Below are 16,112 nucleotides of genomic sequence, written 5' to 3'. Positions count from 1 at the left end.
TACCTCGACTGTCCTCGAATACGTTGGGTAAAGATAAGGACGAGGTTCTTCATGAGAAACTAAAAGAGTATATATACTGTAAATGTCAACAACATCACCATGACAACCAACAACATCATCAGGACGACATAGTCACATGTTCCACAAAGAGCATCATCATCGTCATCTAGTTCAGGTGTTCTACAGTCACAGAGACCTTCACAGGTAAAACCTTCAGTGGGAGATTATCCCAAGTGCTAATGTATGGAAACAGTCTGTCAGTGAAAGTGTGTGTGAAGGTGTGTATGTGTGTGTTAGTATCAGGATCAGAGAACGACAGCGTTTCTCTGATCCAGTCCAGATTCACTCTGATCCTCTGGAGCTTCTTCTGCACTCGGAGAGCAGTGGGTGGAGCTGGTGGTGACCATACTGAGTATTTACCTGTAAAGAACCCTATTCTCCATAATCCAGACTGTATGTCTCCCTTCCTCTGGACAGACTCTGCTAACACTCCCAGTTCCCAGTCTGTACTGTCTCCAACCTCGACCTCCCAGCTGTGAGTCCCTGAGTTGAAGCCCTCAGAGCCCAGGACAGACCAGTAAGAACCAAACCTCTCTGGATTGTCAGGAAGCTGCTGCTCCTCTCCTTCTCTCACACTGGTCAGATCTTCAGACAGGATGAGTCCTGGATGAGCAGTGTTTGGGTCCAGGATCAGAGGAGTGTAGGAGACCATGTCCTTCATCTTGTTCCAGATGTTGAAGGTCAGGTTGCCCAGGTGTTTGGCCTGGTCTATCAGAGCTCCTGAGGGCAGCTGTGGATCCTCCAGCAGGGGGCGCTGCCGGACTCTTTCCACTGCAGCCTTGTAGTTGAGCAGGAATGAGACGTCTTCAGCTCTCAGCTGCTCCTCTGTGGCTCTGACTGTGTCTGAAAGAGCTGCTATCTCTCTGCTCAGAGCCTCCATCTTCTCCTTCAGCATCTGACTCTTCTGCTCCTCTTCCTCCCTCAGTGCAGCCATCCTGGCCTCCTCTTCCTCCTCTAGAAACTGGTGAAGCTTCTTAAACTGCTCCTTAATCTGCCTCTCTGTGTGTCGGGCCTGGACCTTCAGGTGTTCTGCTGTTTGACCAAACTTCACTTTAACTTGTTCAGAAACCTGTAACTTCTTCTTTAAGGGCTCCAGAGTTTCCTGAAGTTCCTTCTTGTGTTGTCGTGCAGCTTCATCGATGGGTCTGAATCTGTGGTTGCTGTGTTTTTCTGAATCTCTGCAGACGACACACACTGGCTGCTGATGGTCCAGACAGAAGAGTTTGAGTTTCTCAGAGTGCAGACTGCAGAGAGCCTCTGAAGCTCTCTGACCTCTCTCCTCTCTGAACGTCTCACACAGGTTCTTTAACGCCAAATTGGAAGGTAATTGTTTTGAATGTCTTCTCTTACAAAGTGGACACTCTTGAGTTTCCTTCTCTGTCCACCAGCTCTGCAGACAGACTTTACAGAAGCTGTGGCAACATGACAGGATGACAGGATCTTTAAAGATGTCACAGCAGACAGGACAGCAGAGATCCTCCTCTAACCTGGAAGCCATTTAGTCTCCGAGTGAAGCTGAACTCGCAGCAGGCAGACGGCTCAGACAGGAATCAGTCAGTCACTCCCTCCGTTAGTGACGTCCCTGAAAGTTACTTTCACTTTGAGTCTTTGTTCTTGTAAAACTCTTGTTCAGTTTGTGGATTCAGCTGCAGGTTGAAGTGGTCGTCCTCCAGTATTCCCAGTATTAGTATTCCCTCCTGTAGCTGTCCTCTCTCAGTGGAAGTGGTGGTTTTGGTCTGAAGGTGAGTCTTGTCGTCTGTCTCTCAGTGTGTCTCGTCTCAGTGAAGCAGAAGAAGAAACTGTTTCCTGGTTTTGTCAGGTGAGCTGAGGGGCGGAGACTTCTTTTTCTACCTGCAGAGCAGGAACCCAATAAAAGTGTTTAGTAGAAACACTGCATCACTTCCTGCAGTACTAACTGCTGAAACAGCTCAGTATACTCTTCAGTAAACAGTGTGTATTTCATAGCAGCAGTGACAGTTGGGGGGTTATGAGTTAGTCAAAATCAAGAGTTTAAAGCAACGAACATGTAGTTGGGTTCATTGTCTATAATTCTTCACTTATGGCCAAAGAGCTCAAACGTTTCTTACTACCTAGTCTTGTATTTATAAGTTCTGACTGTAAAATGAAATAAAATGAAATTGCTAAAAAGACTAATAAAACCAATAGTTTATTTATTTTAAAGTAACACATTTGAGTAAAACTGACAAAGTAGGATTGTGAGTGTTTATATTAACACATAGATGTTTAAAACATCCAATAATGTGAAAATACATTTTAACATTTCAAGAAATTTGACAGTTTCAGTCTCGGGGTTCATTGTAGTGGAAATAAAATATATAATAAAGACATAAAAATGCTCATTTCTAATTTCAAATGTTGGCAATTTTATATGAATTATTAGCCCATTTTCTCATTGGCTGACAGGTGATCTATGATCCAGTGATCTATGTGAGGGATTAGCAAACCTCATTTATTTTTTCATTAACTTTATTATAGAGATTTTTCCTCGTCTTTGATTTTCTTTGTGATTTTTATTGGATCATTGTAACTTTTCAGGCCTCTAAAAATGATTTAAATAACAGATGTGAACAAAACTCACTGGTCACAAATAGTCATCTCTTTGTTATAAAGCGTCTTGAGCCAAAATTTGGAGCCGCTGATATTTTTTCTGCTTTTAATTCAGGTTTCTGTTCCTGAATTTCCACCTATTATTAAGTTAAGTTCTAAATTAACGGATGGATTTCGTTGCATTTGGTCTTTTCTTGTTTTTCTTAAACCGTGCAGATAATATATTAAAGTACCTTCAATAGGTCTTGATTTTTCTTGTGTTTTGGGCAGGTCCTGGATCAGTGGAGAGCTTACATGATGCAGTTAAAGCACTGACGCTCCACACCAACGTGTAAATATGTATTTTATTTTATATTTGTATTTTTAAAAATTTTAAATTTTTAAATTCAAAATTTTTTAAACCTTTGAAAATTTTAGAAATTTTTTTTTTTTAAAAAAATTTTTTTTTTTTTTTTTTTTTAAATTTAAAGGTTTTAAAAAATTTTTTAAAAATTTTGGGGAAAAAGGTTTCCTTTTTAAAAGGGAAAAATTTCCAAATTTTTTTTTTTTTTTTTCCTTTTTTAAAATTTTTTTTTAAAGTCCCAATTAAAAAAAAGTTCCCTTTTCCCTTTTTTTTTTTAAAAAAAAAAAAAATTCCCCCCAAAATTTTTTTAAAAAAAATTTTTAAAAAAATTTGGGGGTTTTTAAATTTTTTTTAAAAAAAATTTTTTTGGCCCAAAAAAAAATTTTTTTTTTTAAAAAATTTTTTTTAAAATTTTAATTTGGTTCCCCCTTTTTTTTTTGTTTTTTGGTTTTTTAAAAAAAAAATTTTAAAACAAAAAAAATTTAAAAATTTTTTTTAAAAAAATTTTTTTTTCCCAAAAAGGGCTTTTTTTTTTTAAAAAATTTTTTTTTTTTTTAAAAAATTAAAAAAAAAAAAATTTTTTTTTTTTTTTTTTTTTTTAAAATTTTTAAAAGGGGGGGGGGAAAAAAAAAAAATTTAAAAAAAGAAAAAGGAAAAAAAAAAAATTTTTTTAAAAAATTTTAAAATTTTTTTTCCCCGGGGGGGGTTTTTTTTTTTTTTGGGGGGGGGGCCCCCCCGGGTTTTTAAAGAATTTTCCTTGTTTTTTGGGGAAAGGCCGGTTAAATAAAACCTTACCAAACCAAATTTTCCCCTTTTAAAAAACCCCGGAAAAAAAATTTTTTTTTTAAAAAAATTTAAATTTTAAAAATCCTTTTGGGGGGGTTTTTTTAAAAAAGGGGTTTTAAAAAAAAAAAACCCAAAAAAAAAAAAAATTTTTTTTAAAATTTTAATTGAAAAAATTTTTTTAAAAATTTTTCCCTTTTTTTTAAAAGGGGAAAAAAAGGGTTTTTTTTTTTTCCCCTTTTTTTTTTTGGGGGGAAAAAAATTTTTGGGGGGTTTTTTTTTTCCCCAAGCCCCGGGCCTCCCCTAAAAAAAGGAAAAAAAAAAACCCACCCCCCCCCCCCAAACCTAAACCCCCCCTTTTTAAAAAATTTTTTTAAAATTTAAAAAAATTTTTTTAAAAAAATAAAAAATTTTTTTTCAAAAAGGTTTTTAAAATTTTTTTAAAAAAAAAATTTTTGGGAATTTTAAAAAACCCCCTTTAAAAAAAAAAAATTATTCCCCTTTTTTTTAAATTTTTTTTAATTAAAAAAAAATTTTTTAAATTTTTTTGGGGGTAAAAAAAACCCATTTTTTTTTTTAAAAAAAATTTTTAAAATTTTTTTTTCCGGGTTTAAAAAAAACCAAGGGGTTTTCCTTTTTGGGGTTTGGGTTTTCCCTTTTTTTTAAATTTTTAAATTTTTCCAAGGGAAAAAAATTTTTTGGGAAAAGGGGTTTTCCCCCCTTTTCCCGAAAAGGGGGGTTTTTGGGGGTTTTTGGGGGGGGGGGGGTTTTTTTTAGGTAAACCCTTTTTTAAAAAATTTTTAAAAAAAAAAAAATTTTTTTTTTAAAAAATTTTTTCCCCCCCCCAAAAACCCAAAAAAAGGGTTTAAAAACCTTTCCCCCCAAAAAAAAAATTTTTTTTAAATTTTTAAAAAAAAAAACCCCCCCCGGGGGGGTTTTTTTTAAGGTTTTTTTTTTATTTAAAAAAAAACCCTTAAAATTTTTTTTTTTCCGTTTGGTTTAAGTTTTTTAAAAATTTTTTTTTTTTTTTTTTAATTTTTTTTTTTTTTTTTTTTAAAACATTTTTTAAAAACAGGTTTGTTTTTTAAAACCCTTTTAAATTTAAAAAACAAACCCGGGAAAAAACCCCCAAGGGGGTTTAAAAACCTTGGAAAAAAAAACCCGGAAAAAACCAGGAAAACCCCCCAAAAAAATTTTTTTTTAGGAACCCCCCCCCAAAAAAAAAATTTTTTCCCTTTTTCCTTTTTTCCCCCCAAAAAACCCCAAAAAAAAAACCCCCCCCCTTAAAAACCCAAAATTTTGGTTTTTAAAAATTTTTAAAAAAAGGTTTTTAAAAAAAAAAAAAAACCCCCCTTTTATAAAATTTTAAAATTTAATTTTTTTTAAAATTTTTTTTCCTTCCCCACCCCTTTCTTTTTTTTTTTTTCCCCCCCTTTTAAGGAAAATAAAAAAAAAAAAAAAACTTTTAAAAATTTTTTTTTTGGGTTTGAAAAAAACCCTTTCCTTTTTTAAAATTTTTTTTTAAAAAAAAAAAAATTTTTTAATTAATTTTTTTCCCCTTTTTAAATTGGGGGAAAAAAAAAAACCCCAAACCCCTTTAAACCCGGGCCCCTTTTCGGGCCCAAAAAAACCCCCCCCAAATTTTTAAAAAAGGGGCCCTTTTGGGGTTTAACCCCAATTTTAATTTTTTAAAAATTTCTTTTTTAAAAAAAAACCCCGGGAAAAAACCCCAAAAAATTTTTTTTTTTGGGTTTAAAAAAAAAGGGTTTTTTTTTTTTAAAATTTGCAAAATTTTTTTTTTTTGGGAAAAATTTTTAAAAAATTTTTTTAAAAATTTTTAAAAAAAATTTTTTTTTTTTTAAAATTTAAAAAATTTTAAATTTTAAATTTTGGGGGTGGTTTTTTTTTTTAAAATGAATTTGGGGGGAAAACCCCAAAAACCCCAAAAAAAAAAAATTTTTTAAGGCCTCCAAAAAAAAAATTTTTTTTTTAAAAAAATCCAAAAAAATTTTTAAAGGGTTTTTTTTTGGGAAAAAAACCCCCAAAAACCCCCCCCCTTTTTTTTTTTTTTTTTTTTGTTTTTTTTGGTTTTTTTAAAAAATTTCCTTTTGTTTTTAAATTTTTTTAAAAATTTAAATTTTTTATTTTTTTTTTTTTTTTTCCAAAACAAACCCAAATTTTCAAAAACCCCCCAATTTCCCCCCCCCAAAAAAAAATTTGTTATTTGGGGAAAATTTTTTTTTTTTAAAAATTTTAAAATTTTTTTGAAGGTTTTCCTTTTTCCCCCCAAAGGGTTTTTTCCCAAAAATTTTAAACCCCTTTTTTAAAAATTTTCCTTTTTTCCCCTTTTTTTTTTTTTTTTAAGGGTTTTAAAATTTTTTTTGGGGGGGTTTTTTTTAAAAAAAAAGGGGGGGGGGGCCCCCCCCCTTTTCCTTTAACCAAAGGGGAAACCTCCCCCCAAAAACCCCCCCGGGGTTTTTCCCAATTTTTTTTCCCCCCCCCCTTTTTTTTTTAAAAAATTTTTTTTTCCCCCCCTTTCCTTTAAAAAATTTCCCCCCAAAAATTTTTTTTCCCTTTTTTTTTAAAAATTTTTCCTTCCCTTTCCAATTTGGGGGAAAAATTTGGCCCAACTTAATTTTTTTTCAAATTTAATTTTTTTTTTTTAAAAAAATTTTTTTTTTTAAAATTTTTTTTTTTAAAAATTTTTTTAATTTTTTTTTAAAAAAAAAATTTTTTTTTCTTTTTTTTTTTTGTTTTTTTTTAAAAAATTTTCCCCCCCGGGGTTTTTTTTCCCCCCCGTTTAAAAAAAAAAAATTTCCCAAAAAACCAAAAAAAAGGGGGAAAAAACCCCAAATCCCCTTTAAATTTGGGGTTTTTTGGGGCCCTGGGGTTTCCCCCTTTTTTTCCCCCTTTTTTTTTTAAGGTTTTTCCCCGGTTTTTTTTAAAAACCTTTTTGGGGGGTTTGGGCCCCCTTTTTTTCCCCCTTTTGGGGGGGTTTAAGGGGGGGGGGCCCCCCGGGGGTTTTTCCCCGGGGGCCCCCCGAAAAAACTTTTTTTTTTCCCCCCCTGGGTTCCCCCTTTTTTTTTTCCCCCTCCGTTTTTTCAACCCCCAAAAAAAAAACCCTCTTTAAACAAAAAAAATTTTTTAAACCAAAAAATTTAAAACCCAACCAAATTAAATTTTTTTTTAAAAAAAAATTTTTAAAATTTTTTTAAAAAAAATTTTTTTTTTTTTTAAAAAAAAAAATTTTTTAAAAAAAAAAATTTTTCCCCCTTTTTTTGGGTTTTTTTTAAAAAATTTTTTTGGGGGGTTTTTTTCTTTTAAAATTTTTTCCAAAAAAAAAAATTTTTTAAAAAAAAAAAATTTTTCCCCCAAATTTTTTTTAAAAAAATTAAAATTTTTTAAAAAAAAAAAAGGGGATTTTTTAAAAAAAAAAAAAATTTAAAAAAAAAAACCCCCCTTTAATTTTTTTTTTTGGGGGCCCCTTTAAATTTTTTCCCCCCTTTAAAAACCCCCTTTTTTTTTGGTTTTTTAAAAAAAATTTTTTTTTTCCCCCCAAAACCCCGGGAAAAAAAAAACCCCGGGGAAAAAAAACCCCCCAAAAAAGGGGGCCCCCTTTTGGGGGGGGGGCCCCCCTTTTTTTTGGGGGGGGCCCGGGGCCCCCGGGGGGGAAAAAAAATTTTTTTTGGGTTTAATTTCCTTTTAAATTTAAATTTTTTTTACCCCAAAAAAAAAAAGCGCAGGTGTGAAAACACCCTGAATAAGGTGAGAAGGAAACTGATTATAAACATATGAGTTTTGTCTGTTTACACTGCAGGCATCTTCACGAGTTTTTGCACTATAACTTCAGGTATCTGGCAGATGTTCAGTATATTTTGATGATGATGATGATGTTTGGTTACCATGCCGATCTCTCTGCTGACTCCTTCTCCATATCTGATGTTGGAACTCGCCATCTGACAGAAACAAACACACACAACAAAGCTGTAAATTTTGTGTTTTGTGTTGAACGTGACGTCAGGTGTCTGAGGTTACGTCAATGATTTTTCACAGATTTTTTAAAAGTGGGACCAGGATCAATAGATGTAATAAAGTTACTAATTAGTGTGAAGTTACTCTGATGATATGTTTAAATAAACATGTCTCTGGTGTTTTGGACTTCGTGTGATGTTCGTTCCTATAAAGCCATAAACGTTTTTGTGTTAAAAACAGTTCAAAATACTGATTGCTTTTATACAAAATCTCAAGAATCATTAAGACTGTAGCGTAGGTATTCACTCAGGACTGTACAGGTGTTAGTTGACAACAGTGATGTTCGCTTTGGGGTGTCGGTAAGAAAACACAGGATGCTCAGATATGGTTAAGTCTTCTTTACTGACTTTCTCTTCACACAACAGCACAGGATGGTAACCAGTGAGGCCTACAGGTGTGGAGCTGACAGATGTGTGTTCTATAACAAGAACAAATACAAGATGCCAAAATATGATAAGAACGCAAGTAACCAGATATACTTAACCAATTGGCTTATTACTAGATATACAGATCGCTTTGCCTTGAACTGGTCACTATAGCACATACGCCTCATAAGCCTTAGCAGCAAATACACAGTAAGATATATAAACCGGTTAAAAATACAGCAGAAAGAAATATGTAGGCTGCTGTTCCTTTAAGTTGCAATGCAAACTCTGGACTCCGTTCTGCCGACAGGCCTCTTGCTACGTCTATTTCCCTGAATGCACTGTGCCATGCGCTCAATATTGCAGCTGTGCCTTCTCGCCACAAGAGTGCACTTCGACAACAGTGAACAGCCTTTCCAGCACTGGGCCAGGAAATACTTTGATCACTTGTCCGGTCTGCCATAATGCTCGTGGGAGCTGTGGGTCCATTAGCAGAACAACTCCTGCTTTGATGCCTTCATTGGTCTCTGCTATTTACCTCGGGTTTAAAGGCTAGGCAGATAGTGTCTGGGGAAGGAGGACCAGAACCGGTCCACTAATATCTGTGAATGTCTCCATCTTCGCCATCCTAGCAGTTCTGCCGCAGAATACACTACACATTCTGGATGCCCTCAGTTTCAATTAGGAAGTGTCCCGAGCACTTTGTCACTCACTGTTTGGGAGCTAATGGTGGTGTACAAAGCAGATTTGATGGAGTGAATGTCTCGTTCCCACACACCCCTAAAGTGTGGTGCTGCTGGTGGGTTGAAGCGAAAACTGACCTGTTGCTTTGCCAGTTGCTGCTGGAGATCTGGACACATTTTGGAGAATGCCTCCCTGAGCTCCTTTTCTCCACCCTTGAAATCTGTCCCCTGGTCAGAGTAGACTTCTGCTGGCTTCCCACGTCTTGAAATTAACCTTCTAAAGGCCATTAAAAAGGCAGCCATCTGTTGGCAGGGTTTGCCTTCCACCTACGGCATTCTCTGCAGCTGTTTTGGCGGCGCCTAATGGCCTCTTGTCCACGCAGGATCCATACTGTGCGGCAGAGTTTGGCAAACACACTCTCAGGTCCAGGGTGACGAGACGAGCATCAACAACTTGAATGAGTAGCTTGGTATACAGATGGCTGGGGTCCAGGACAATGTGGTGTACAGTTGGGTCAAGGTTTTCTGCCTGCTGGAGTCCAACTCTGATTAGGTTGAGATCTGTGTCACATTGAGGTGCAAGGCATAAGGCTTTTAGTGGGTGGTATTCCTCTGTGAAGCTATCCGTCTGCACTCGTCTTAGGACACACTGCTCAGCCTTAGCGTACATTTCTGCTGGAGGAGAGCTGGTCGATGACGGGTCTGCTGCCGCATGAAGCTCCTTAGCTGTGGCATCCACCAATTAGTATTGTGTGCTGTCTGGGATTGGTGGACCTGGGTTAGTGATAGCCATACCACAAATGGTGGATAGTTTTAGCTCTGTGGCATCCTTTAGTTGGTCTGTGGTGCTTAACAATGGTACAAAGGCCATCTGGAGGTAGGAGGAGAAATTCTGGTCTTTGGCTCCACCTGTTTGGGTTTAAAAGTTCAGTTAGCGTGTTGCCCCTGGGAATGTCGTCAGCAGGGTTTCTAGCTGAATCCAGGTAGCGCCAGGCTTCAAGGTCTGTAAGATCTTGGATTTCTGCGATCCAAAGACCTTGAAGTGGCAGGATGTGGAATGAAGCCAGCGGAGGACAGTTGTTGAATCAGACCAAAGAGTGATGTTCTCCACCTTCAAGGTCAGTTCAGTCTGAAGTCGCTTCATCAGCTGAGCCCCGGTAAGCGCTCCGCACAGTTATAAACGGGGAATTGAAAACTGCTTTGTTGGGGCTACGCGTGATCTGGCCATAATGAAAGATAGGTGCACCTTGCCATGGTGATCCACCGAGCCACGGAGCCGTAGCCTCGTTCTGAAGCATCACAGAATATGTGTACCTCTCTTATCACCTCTGGTTGGTCCATGTCCCGTGTCAACAGCCTTTCCAACAAAGGCACTAAATCACAATTATTATATAATTATATATAATATAATATTAATTATTATATAATTCTGAGACACTAAAATATATTTGTGACTTTCTAAGTCATCCTTTATAAAATGTTCACGACTGTTGACCGGTATCTTTCTTAATTTTTTATCTATTCAGTGATTTTCCTGCTGTGAACAGACATCGTATGTTTGTTTCGGATGAGCTGCCAAAATAATCATTTTTTTAAACAGAGTTTGGTGCGAGTTACCTCGAAGGCGTAGTCTGTCTTCCGGACAGTGCAGGTCGCAGCTCCGGCACCTGCAGGAAAAACTCAGTTACCTCAACAAACACCTGATAATATCTGTGTGTGGATTACTGATCGACTCAGGGTGGATATCTATTATTGATCCAGATCTATCAGAATTTAAGTTTCTGATGACTGAGATATGTGGAGATTAATATTCTTCATTTTTTTTGTCAGTTTGTTAAAAGAGACCAAACTCCCTCCATGTTGTCCTGACTGATAGTTATCAGCCAGTAAATCACCAATCCTGATTGATCAGCAGAAGCTAAATATTGATAAACCCATAAACCCATCACATGCATGTGTGTGTGTAAATGGATCTTTATTACAGAGATACAGTGAAGGAAACAGAGAGAGTACCTTGGTGGAAGGTGTTGGAGTGAGCAGGACATCTGCACCTGTTCACACAAAAACATTCATGTCACGCAGAACTCCATTCAAAAATCTGCATTTTTAATGAAAGTTTGTTATAATCTACAGTTTGTACGACGACTGCTGAACATCTCTGAATCAGAGGAACCTTTTCAAATCATTCATCTTAAACATTCATCCTCAAACCTGACAACATTGTTTGAATAAAATAAACTTTAATAACTAGTTGTCACTGCTCAGAGCCGGATGTTTTTAAAAATTGTTTTTACAAAACAATTTCACTTTAGGGTCCAGTTTTGTCTCATGTGGTCTCTGTAGTGTTTGTGTTTACACAAATAAATAAAGGTTTAACAAATCTGAACCCGTCTACATCATTCTTTAGGGTCTGGATGTTAATCTAGACCAGGTTGTACTGGTCTAACTACACTGGTTCTGGACCCAGACCTGATCTAATGTGAAAAACGCTTCTACAAATCTGACAGAGGACCTGAAAGAGTCTTCAGAGTCTCTGTGTTAAGGTCTGACAGGAGCAGATCTAGACCTGGTCTCATGTGGTCTGAGAAAACTGTTTTCATAACAACAATAAACGTTTTAGAAATCTGAGACAGAGTTTAACAGAATATTCAGGCTCTAAATATGACATCTAACACCTGTGCGATCATGTTAACCGGACTTCTAGGAAATATTCTATCTTTAATTCTCTGAATGTGACAAAAGAGACATGAGAGGTGCAGTTCTTGACAGCAGACTTTGTAAAACCCGTTTTAAAGTAGAAATGAATGCTTCCCAGTGTTAAAATGTATTCAACAGAGCTGTGCACAGTGTGGATCCTGGATTCTAGGATAAAGAGTTTTAAAAACTGGCTGTTTTTTTAATGGAGTTTGGCGTCAGCTTCTCTACTGCGCAGAGAAAAACAACAAGTGGGAGGAGCTGCAGCCTGAAACGTCACCGCCGTTTGTTTACGTGGCAACATGAAGTCACCTTCAGGTTCACGTCATGAGTTTTAGTCAACGTGGATCAGACTTACGCCGCGCGCTCGAGCTGTCTGAGCAGGTGAACGACCCGGTCCCGTCCGGCCATCTCTGCAGACTGTCGGTCTGATCCAGGTCCGATCCAGGTCCGATCCAGGTCTGATCCGCACTCAGCTGCGGACTGAGACTCAGATCAACGACAGCAGGTTCCGTCTCCACATTTCAAAATAAAGGCCACACTCGCTGTGAAACTGAATCTCTTCCTGTTTTCACCTTAAAGTTCCCGCTAATAATAATTTGATCCATTTTGTATTTTAATGGAGAATTTAATCGATTGTAATGTTTAAACATATTTCAGTGGATTAGGGCTTTCTAAGGGCTACACTGCCTTATAATTAACCGAACAATATAAAAGTCATCCCTAAATGTATTCTTTGAAAGGACATTAATTCTCAATTAAAACCAAATGTATTAATTCATCCATCAGCTGACCTCAGATTTGGGCTGAATTGCAACTGAGTGCACATTCAGAAGAGTTAGTCATATAGCTCTGAACATTTTAACGTTAAAAACTCGTTATTTTTGTCCCAGATCTGGGAACCTGTTAAACACCTGAGTCAGAACCGAACGTGAACCAGGACCCTGAACCTGAACGACACAGAAGCTCAGGAAGCCCTTAAACTGCAGGTGTTCGTTAAGGGCTTTTCACATTAAAGTGTTTAAATCAACAAACGACACAAAAAACGAACAGAATTCACAGAAATCCTGATACAACCAGTAGAAACACTTGACGTTTAATTCCAGTTAATCAAAGTATTTAAAGCTAACACATCGTTAAACTGTTTGTAAGAGTTCAATAATACATTATTTGACTGGTTTAGTTTGAGAATAATTATTTCACACAGACCTTAATTATAAACAGAGGAAAAAAGAAGAAGCTATAATTACTGAACAGAGTCATTTCCGAAGGAAGCTGGTTTTTCAAATTAATGGACACATTAAGGGTCTGTGATTTAGATGTTTGTGTTGAACTTTTTGACTTTAATTCCACAATGTGAGGATTTTCCTGCTGTCGGACTGTTGAAAGGTCAGAGGTCGCAGCAGCGAGACAGAGCGCTGCGAGGAGATTCAGAGCCGACACGCTGACCTTTAAACAAACCTCAGCTGTCGAGACGCTTCAGAGCTTTTAGTTTTATTCCACTGGATTTATTTTAGTTATTTCAGGTGAGAAACTGAAGCTTCAGAGGAGAATAAAACTGTATTCACTCCACTTTCTAAGTTTAATATAAACTGTTTTATTTTACGAGTCTTTTCTTGTTTTTGTCAGCGGAGGCGGATTCCTGCCGCGAGTAGAAATGAATAGATGTTAATCAGTTCTCACACACGAGACAGAGTCAAAATTACAACTCTTCAAGTGACAACGTTTTTATGTTTTCGGTGAAATTTAAACTTTTCGAGTCATTTTTAATAAGTTTTCTCATAATTTGGACTCACCGTGAGTAAAATTACATTAAGGAGTCAAAATTATGGCTTTTAAGTCATAATTGTGGCGTTCAAAACCAAAATTCAGTGTTTTGAGTAAAAATGATATATTATATATCATGTATATAAATATTTTATTTAACTTTTTTATTTTTGACTTTTAAGTGTAAAAATAAAATAAATAAAAGCCTTTTTATCTCAATATTATGATTTTATTATGACGATTAATTTAGACTTTTTAAGTGTTTTTATTTTAATCATTCGTAGCGTTTTATTATTAGCAGGTTGAGTCAAAGACCTGCAGAGACCTTCAGAGACCTTCAAAGACCTGCAGAGACCTCAGAGACCTGCAGAGACCTTCAGAGACCTCAGAGACCTGCAGAGATCTGCAGAAACCTCAGAGACCTGCAGAGATCTGCAGAAACCTCAGAGACCTGCAGAGATCTGCAGAAACCTCAGAGACCTGCAGAAACCTCAGAGACCTCAGACACCTGCAGTGACCTCAGAGACCTGCAGAGACCTGCAGAGACCTGCAGAAACCTCAGAGACCTGCAGAGACCTGCAGAAACCTCAGAGACCTGCAGAAACCTCAGAGACCTGCAGAGACCTCAGAGACCTCAGAGACCTGCAGAAACCTCAGAGACCTGCAGAGACCTGCAGAGACCTCAGAGACCTGCAGAGACCTGCAGAGACCTCAGAGACCTGCAGAGACCTTCAGAGACCTGCAGAGACTTGCCGAAACCTCAGAGACCTGCAGAGACCTCAGAGACCTGCAGAGACCTTCAGAGACCTGCAGAGACTTGCCGAAACCTCAGAGACCTGCAGAGACCTTAGAGACCTGCAGAGACCTCAGAGACCTGCAGAAACCTCAGAGACCTGCAGAGACCTGCAGAGACCTCAGAGACCTGCAGAAACCTCAGAGACCTGCAGAAACCTCAGAGACCTGCAGAGACCTTCAGAGACCTGCAGAGACTTGCCGAAACCTCAGAGACCTGCAGAGACTTGCCGAAACCTCAGAGACCTGCAGAGACCTCAGAGACCTGCAGAAACCTCAGAGACCGGCAGAGACCTGCAGAGACCTCAGAGACCTGATGATGTTGGTTAATAAAGTGTTCACACTGTTCAAATCATTAAAATCAAAGGTCGCCCGGTCCAGTTCATTGCTGTACAGATCCATCAGTATACTTCTGTTTATAGTAACGCCATCTGTATATAATGTCATAGCACCACTTGTAAAACATTTTCATAATACTGCTTTATATCCTGCACTTGCTTATCGCACTTCTGGTTCGACCTGAACTGCGTTTCGTTGCCTTGTACACGTACTTCGGGAGAGGGGTGGCTGGGAAACTACCTACTGAAATGACCAGAAACCAGCTGATGATGTGAAAGAGTTTAAATTTCTTGGCACACCTTGAATGGGAAAAGAGACGTTCACAAAATTGTAACGTTGACTGATCAGAGACTATATTTCTCAAAAAAATTGCCGTTTCAAGGAAAGTTAGTGCGCTTTATTTCTTCATCACAGTCTGGCAACTGCTGAAACAAATGGAGAAGATAGTTGAGACTGAAGTCATGATTGCTGTCGCTCTCTGGTGAAACAGAGATATACAGTTGTGTATCATCGGCATGAAGTGGTATTTGACATTGTGACGACTGATATTGTTTCCCAGAGGAAACGTATGAAAACAATATAAAAGGACCCAGAATGCTTCCTTGAGGAACTCCACAATCCATATCATGATGCAGAAGTTCCCACCCAAAATCCATCTTCTTGACAGATATGAATAAAACTAGTCATTAAAATGATAAAAATACGATAATCAATAGCGACAAACGCAGCACCTCAATTTAAAACAATATTCACGTCTGAGAGACACTACTCATTTCATAGTCACAGACTCGTCTCTTTGTCGCTCTGCAGACACGCCTGAATATGAATGGACGACACCTCATCCATGTCTGACATCGGTGTGAAACCGACCAATGAGAGCAGGCGGCAGACACGCTGTCATCATCTGTCATCCTAAAGGTCAGAGAGTCTGCAGTCACGGATCATCTCTCTCACTGCAACCTGAATTTATTCTAACGTTCCGACTGAGCGTGCTCACTGCAACAGCAGCTCCTGTCCAATCAGCTGCCGTCTACATGGTCATGTGACTCTCAGGCCGTGATGCAGGTTATTGTTCGATGACGGCGTGTGACGGACAGGATGGATGAAGACCTTTTCAGACCAGATATTGATCGATCAGTACTGAACTCTGTCTAACAGAGGGCCACAAATCAAAATGCGTCGATGGGACAACCCCGACAAAGACCGCTGGCTGAACACGGCGGTCGGATGGAACGCGTCGGTCTCGCTACAAAGTTACAACGGCTTATGGAGTTTTGACCCTTTCAGACCGGTTTGCCTTCCTGATGCTGCTTGCAGGCCGGTGGCGTTCCCCTCCACTTCTGCCTGGAACAAAGTGTCTCTTTCCTTCAGTGGTGGCTGAACGAACGTCCGAAGCAGAGACGCCTCCAGACTCAGAAACCTGTGAACCGCCTGCTGAGTGTCACAGTGTTTTCTGTTACTGCAGGAGATGAAGGTCAGAGACTCAGTCCACAGTCGAGCTACGAAAGGTCACATAATCACCGTCATCTTCATCGTCGAGGTCGTCCGCTCGCCGCCCACCTCCAACAAACAGGAAGTCAGCCGCTGTCTGTTTGAGTTTACAACAGACTTCATCCTCTAAATATCAGATTCATCTGAAAATTCATTTGTTTCTCATGACCTTAAATAATCTGCTGCCAATTGATT

The 16,112-nt window shown here is 37.9% G+C and overlaps 1 protein-coding gene across 6 annotated transcripts in view; it reads right to left on the bottom strand.

Moving 5' to 3' along the window:
• LOC122886853 (hydroxyacid-oxoacid transhydrogenase, mitochondrial-like) overlaps window positions 1-12,059 on the bottom strand; it is a 30,122-nt gene extending 18,063 nt beyond the window's left edge. Inside the window, exons 1-4 of one of the 6 annotated variants that reach the window (XM_044219622.1) lie at window positions 11,887-12,059; window positions 10,848-10,885; window positions 10,452-10,501; window positions 7,657-7,710 (exon numbers count right to left, since the gene is read on the bottom strand). In XM_044219622.1, coding sequence (XP_044075557.1) covers window positions 7,657-7,710; window positions 10,452-10,501; window positions 10,848-10,885; window positions 11,887-11,939 — 195 coding nt within the window. In that variant the 5' untranslated portion in view covers window positions 11,940-12,059. Of the gene's footprint in view, window positions 1-154; window positions 1,741-7,656; window positions 7,711-10,451; window positions 10,502-10,847; window positions 10,886-11,886 lie in introns of those variants that run through there. The other 5 variants (XM_044219621.1, XM_044219616.1, XM_044219615.1 and 2 more) reach the window with 5 other exon arrangements.
• Window positions 12,060-16,112: the final 4,053 nt, after the last annotated feature.

The sequence above is a fragment of the Siniperca chuatsi genome, linkage group LG13 (assembly GCF_020085105.1).
Source record: "Siniperca chuatsi isolate FFG_IHB_CAS linkage group LG13, ASM2008510v1, whole genome shotgun sequence".
In the NCBI taxonomy this organism is placed as follows: domain Eukaryota; kingdom Metazoa; phylum Chordata; class Actinopteri; order Centrarchiformes; family Sinipercidae; genus Siniperca; species Siniperca chuatsi.
Note: the sequence above shows the minus strand (reverse complement) of the source record. Positions and strands in the feature narration are given on the sequence as shown.